This window comes from Limulus polyphemus, unplaced genomic scaffold, assembly GCF_000517525.1.
Source record: "Limulus polyphemus unplaced genomic scaffold, Limulus_polyphemus-2.1.2 Scaffold4465, whole genome shotgun sequence".
Taxonomy (NCBI): Eukaryota; Metazoa; Arthropoda; class Merostomata; order Xiphosura; family Limulidae; genus Limulus; species Limulus polyphemus.
Window position 1 is genome coordinate 2687 of NW_013670075.1, and position 6948 is coordinate 9634.

A 6948-nucleotide genomic window follows, 5' to 3' on the forward strand; every position below is an offset into this window, starting at 1 on the left:
CATTGATACTGTGCAAATTCCACAACTACACATTGATAAACTGTACAAATTCCACAACTACACATTGATAAACTGTACAAATTCCACAACTACACATTGATAAACTGTACAAATTCAACAACTACACATTGATAAACTGTACAAATTCCACAACTACACATTGATAAACTGTACAAATTCAACAACTACACATTGATAAACTGTACAAATTCGACAACTACACATTGATAAACTGTACAAATTCAACAACTACACATTGATAAACTGTACAAATTCAACAACTACACATTGATAAACTGTACAAAGTCAACAACTACACATTGATAAACTGTACGGAAGCATTCAAACAAGGTGTAATGGTCTTTGTAAAGCAAAGGGACCAAACAAAGTAATTAATGCTTTGGACAAACTGTTTGGTTTTCCTTTATATTTTATGTGATAGTGTTTTGTGTCATTACTAAATCCATCATCTAATTTCCACCACTAGTCTGTGGCTAGTGTATGTATATCGTTTTTGTGCTTGCATAATTAGTGACATTAATGTATATATATAAATATTGATATTAAGTTTACTATGCGATCAGTTTTATTGTTTAAAGCATAATTTACTTAACAGACAGACAGGACACAACTGTTTTATTGGATGATTTATAACCTTTTTTTACACCTAAGTGCAAACTGTACACACGCATACATGTTCATCATCACACGAAAACAATTTTGAAGTTTGGGTTTTCACTGTAATTATTAAGATTTATATAGAGAGGCAAAATTATTATCATATTTTTACTACAATCCAAAGGCTACGTGTTTGAGAGACGATAATATTACAGTGAAAATTAACAAGGCTACATATGTATATTCATTTACAATCTTATGCTAATCTTGGACGAGACTAAGAAGATACCAATAACATATCGTTATATTCAAGTACGGTAACATCTGCAGAATGAGGTTAACTAAATAATAAAAACATATATATATATATACAAACGATATGTTACAGCAATTTTAAGTATCAAGATCAATACGTATGCTTAAATATTGAGGTAACGGTCATAATAACTTTATGAATGTTTTACAAATTATAGAGTGTTTGAGAACACAAAAAACTGTAAGTTATCTAAATGTTCGAAACAAAATAATTCAGAATGATAACAATAAAAACATTATTAATGTGACTTATGGGTAAAATTATGTTCTGTAGTAAGTTTATACAACACCAGTAAACTACAAACAAGGTATACACAAGCAGTGTATTAATGTTTGCTTAAGTTATCTGTTATGAACTTTTTAACAAGTTTCATCGTAACAAATTGTTCTAAAAAAGACATTGAAATGCATATACAATGCTTGCAAAAGCTTGATACAATATTGTAGATAACACACTAAGCATGAAGTGTAAGACGTCAGTTCAATAATTACGAAAACCAGCTAGATTCTGAAACCCGAAACAAAATATTTGTATGAAAAATAAGCAAATATATAAATATAGTTTTAAGACATGAATTCATATTTTTGTTAATAGTTTGATAAGCATCAGTTGGTTGATTTTTTTTTTGCTTTTTACTCAATGCCAACCCTAACAAGGAAGGCTATTAAAAAAGTAAGCAATCAAACAAATGCATACTTTTTTGGAATAATAATGAACATTTAAAGCAAGATAATAGATGATAAAACATTAGAGATAACTAGTTAATCAAGTTGGACAATATTCCTTCTGAGAAGGCGAGTTTTTTCTTAACAAAATCAAACTATCTTGGTAATGGTTTCGACTATAAAATAAACATAAACGCTATGTAGGTTTTCGCAACTTTTATTAAATTTTTTGCACGTGTTTTGTAAACTTTAGTAACCTTCTGATGTCAATAAGTTATTTTAACTTTGTTGTACCGGTCCAGTAATTTGTATTAAGTTTCTTGTACAAGTTTCGTAGCTTTTATTAATTTTCTGAAACTGGTTTCTTAAGTAGTATAATTTTTTTAAATAAATAATAACTAAGAATAACTTCCACGAAGTTTACCAACGATATTTAGATAAAATTGCTTGTTTAGAACAAAGCCACATCAAGCTATCTACCGTGTCCACCGAGGGGAATTGAATCCTTAATTTGAACGTTGTAAATCTGAAGACTTACTTACCACTATCCCGCCAGGGGATATTTGTTGCTCTCCCACGTTGCTTATAATATATATATTTTCATTTACAGTTCACACACACATGCTAATTAAATTAACGATTTAACGCCAATCTTATACGATTTTAAAGTTGTTTCATTAACTTAAACTGGAGAGTAGCAAACGGCTTGTAAAACTGGTACAGGAAGTGTAATTAAAACGTTTTAAAAATATGCAACGTTTGTGCATTGTATGTATATATTGAAAACTTTCAAATAAAATTAATAGCACACCAGGAATGCAACAAATATCACTTAAAAGTTAAACACACCTTTCACTTTTGAGTTTCATTTCCTTATTCATCAATAAATCTGTAAATATATTTAGAAGTATTTATCATCTAATGCTGGCAATATTATTTTTTTTTATTCGTTGAACGGAGATACTTTGAAATTCCTAAAATCTACGTAAGATCATAATTTAGGCAACGAAATTTTTATTTATGTAAAGTACTTCTGGTCTAGATCCTATGCTTCGCTCAATTTTTTTTTATAAAGGTTTACCAGTCTTGGCACCTGATTTTCAACATATTAGCCAAGTCATATTAGTCACGAGTTAAATATATATATAGTATGAAACTCAAAAGTGTTGACCTAATGTAGTTCCCAATTACCGAAATTGTGTCTGTGTGTATATATATATCTGTCAAAAGAGCTGAAATGCACAAAAAAGATGTGAAAATAATGGAATAAAATCAAATCATTGTAGAAACACAAAGTTGAAACAGCAACATACAAAACAACGTTGGAATAGAAACAAATATATTTCTATTTCAACGTGGTTTTTTTTTTACATTAATTATACTTGGTTTTACAATATACAGCGCCATCTATTGTCTCATAAAGACGTATATTTAGAAACCATATAACGTGTTGTACGTAAGGTTTTATGAACGTTTTAGCAGGCATAAAGTGATAATTAAGAACGAAACTGGAATTATAATTGGTTGTGGTTGTTTAAAACGTCACAAAATTTCTATGGGTAATAAATCATCTTTCTTTTGACTCACAAAAAAAAAACATGATTTATCTGCACAAGGGAAAAAAAACCGGAAAAAATCAGGTATTTTAGTATTCTAATTTTATTGATTGATGCGTATTATAAATTTCATTTGAATACAAAGAGTAGTACCAGCTTTTTTATACCAAAGTGAATATGAGTACTACGTTTGATGTTCTTTTTTCATCATTTTTAATTGAGTTATGATGCTTTTTGGTGTGTCAGGGTTGAAGGCCACGAAACCCTTCCATAAATAATGAATGACCGAATGTATAAGGACCAAATAAGATTAGTAAATAGATAATTAGCACAATATTACACATTTTTATAATCTTCTGATGCATTTCTTTGGCAATATATAAAAGATTTTCTGAGGTGTTTTTTTTCTTATTGTTGGTTTTTATATCACTTATACATACATATATAGTTGTGTCATGTTTGTGTAGAGACAGTGTACAACTGAGTAAATAAGAATACAAAGTTTAGCAATACATTAACCAAGTAATCCATATTTAAAAGTGCTTAGTTGCCCTAACTAGATAACAAACAGAATAAAAAATATTTTTTTTAAGTGGAATTATTGATCGATTGCTAGAATACATAAACACGTCAAAAATGATATCATACTCTCAGTCTTTACTCATAAGCCACCTACAAAAAGTACAAAAAATGTAGTACTTTTGTTTTTAAACATTTATTTAAAACATTTAACGCTGTTTTAAATTACATGTGGTAATCCTGGATTTACACGTTTACTTAAAACATTTCGTGATATTTAAACCCGCATCTTTTAAGTATATAGTACTGATATACAAACTTACATATGTTTTAAGAAGGATAGTATATGATATTTTTCCTTAGTTACAGATTCCATCGCGCATGTTTTCCATCAAGTATACATTATAAACATGAAGTACACCATTCTACTATATAATGGAATGTATGTCAAAACTATAGTGGCAAATAGACATAATGTCTAAGTTTTTATCACTAGAGTTCAAGACACTGTCAAATCAGCGTCAAGCTTTTTTTCCAGTTGCAGCCTCGCTAGACTGGTTTGGTCAAACGTTTTACTGCTAATACGACGATCAGAGGAACAGGAAGAAAATAACTTCTGATTGGCTGAACACCATTTCCTTGTGCTGTAATACAAAATCATACATTAAAATAACGATGTATAGACTTTTATTATTCTTTTGGCTACATTAAAAGTAAGACTGTCTAAAGCAAACATCAACATAACCGAAGTATCTGTTACGTATCTGCTTGTTTGATAATTTCCCGTAAAAATTATTTCCGAGAAACTTCAGCGATACAAGTTCTTTCTTAATTAAAACTAGTTTATTCTTTCTCGTTACAAACTTTGTCATACACTTAATTTCCACAGTCACTTTAAACTTAACTACTTTTATAGACACACGCTATAAATCACAGTGATTCACACACTTTACTTACGGCTTGTCTCGAGTATCTCTATCCTCAATCTCTCTATCTATATCATTCCTGCTATATTTGCCGGGCTTATATACTAAAAAAGAGGGCGCATGGAACAGACTAGAGTTGCCAGGACAATTCAAGATTCTTCGAGAATTTCATAACGTGCTACCAGCGCCACGTGACTTCCGCTATCGTAACATATCGTTTCTAATTATTCATTCTACATGGGTAATTAGTGGCCGTTATAAATAAAAAAAACACATATTCTAGGAGCTGTACACACAGTTTTTGCATATCGGTCAGAAAGTAGTAGCTGTTTGATGCTTTTTTTTTGTTTTTCTAGAAATCGCTTAGAAATAGCCTTTATATTACTTCTTCCTGACGTAATAAACTTTACGTTGCCAACTCTTCTGAAATGCATTAGAATAATATTAAAAATAATATCATAAATACTTTAACATATCAATATATATATATATTAGTCCTAATAGTTAAAAGATTTTGCACCTTTGCTCTCGGATGCGTGAAATCCCGAATTCTTATGATGACTGCCAAATACTTCCTCCCTGGTGGTCATGTTCATAACTTCAGATAAGGTCGACGTACACTTGAGATGCATTTCTCCGTTTTGAAAGTGTTTCTTTCTTACAACAAATCGGAGCCCTAGAACATTTGTGATCGTTCCATCTCTGCCCAGAAGGAAGGGATAGTTCACCAAGTACCTGTTGTAGGCCTAAATGAAAACAAAGATATTCTGGCAATAAATCGTAAAGATAGAACAATAATAGTACGAACTACGCTGAATTATCGCCTTCTTTATTTGCCAAGAGTTATTTTGAAAAGAACTGAAAAGCAATTTTAAACATTACACAACATCTTTCAGCACTTATTGCTTGAAATGTTTTGTAAACTGATAATTCTAGTCAATGCCAGAAGGTGACGCTTGGCTGTTATTATAACAGATCATTCAGTTAGAAGAACAACTAACTTTAAAACAATCATTAGGATCAGAAACGGCATCGTACAGCATGTATTTTAGTAATGTTCAAGGAAAGCCGATCCATTTAATAAAAAGAATATTAGAGTTCATTTTTCTTACATGTTTATTGTTTATTTGTAATTAAGCACAAAGCTACACAATGGGTTATCTGTGCTCTGCCCACCACGGGTATCGAAACCCGGATTCTAGCGTTGTAAGCCCGCAGACATACCGCTGTCTTACATGTTATTCTGAAAACTCGTAGAATGATCTTTACTGGAGACGGAAAATTTTACATGTTTGTTTTGGAATTTCATGCGCAGCTTCTCAAGTCTATCTGCATTAACTTTCTCTAGCCTCCCAGTGGCACAGCGGTATGTCTGCGGACTTATACTACTAGAAACCGGGTTTCAATACCCATGTTGGGCAGAGCACAAATAGCCCTTTGTCTAGCTTTGTACTTAATAACAACAACTTTCCCTAATTTAGAAATGATAGACTAGAGGGAAGGCAGCTAGTCAATACTGCCAACGCTTGGGATACTTTTTTACCAACGAAAAGTGGGATTGAACGTCACATTGTAACGCTCTCACGGCTGTAGGGATTGTGAGTCAAGCGCCAATAGAAAGATAGCAAAATCGAATTTTCTTAATTCTGATACAATCATTATTCACAAATATTCAACACAGTAATATGAGCAAACATTATTATACTGGTGAAACAGTTGAACATAAGTACTTTGATTATCGTGTTAGAGTTACAAATCGTTAACATTCTGACATTTAAGAAGTTCGACTCACAATCTGCGAGTCGCTGGTCACAGAAAACACGCTCCTTCTTTAAGCCACGTGGTCGTTATAATGCGACGGTCAATCCCACACAATCTGTGAGTCGCTGGATTCAAGCAGGTCACAGAAAACACGCTACTTCTTTAAGCCACGTGGTCGTTATAATGCGACGGTCAATCCCACACAATCTGCGAGTCGCAGGTCACAGAAAACACGCTACTTCTTTAAGCCACGTGGTCGTTATAATGCGACGGTCAATCCCACACAATCTGCGAGTCGCTGGATTCAAGCAGGTCACAGAAACACGCTCCTTCTTTAAGCCACGTGGTCGTTATAATGCGACGGTCAATCCCACACAATCTGCGAGTCGCCGGATACAAGCAGGTCACAGAAAACACGCTCCTTCTTTAAGCCACGTGGTCGTTATAATGCGACGGTCAATCCCACACAATCTGCGAGTCGCCGGATCCAAGCAGGTCACAGAAAACACGCTCCTTCTTTAAGCCACGTGGTCGTTTTAATGCGACGGTCAATCCCACACAATCTGCGAGTCGCCGGATACAAGCAG

At 32.8% G+C, this 6948-nt stretch overlaps 1 protein-coding gene across 1 annotated transcript in view; it reads right to left on the reverse strand.

Moving 5' to 3' along the window:
- Positions 1-619: 619 nt before the first annotated feature.
- LOC106471194 overlaps positions 620-6948 on the reverse strand; it is a 69427-nt gene continuing 63098 nt past the window's right edge. Inside the window, exons 7-8 of the mRNA XM_022399819.1 lie at positions 5121-5346; positions 620-4318 (exon numbers count right to left, since the gene is read on the reverse strand). Coding sequence (XP_022255527.1) covers positions 4224-4318; positions 5121-5346 — 321 coding nt within the window. The 3' untranslated portion in view covers positions 620-4223. The remainder of the gene's footprint in view (positions 4319-5120; positions 5347-6948) is intronic.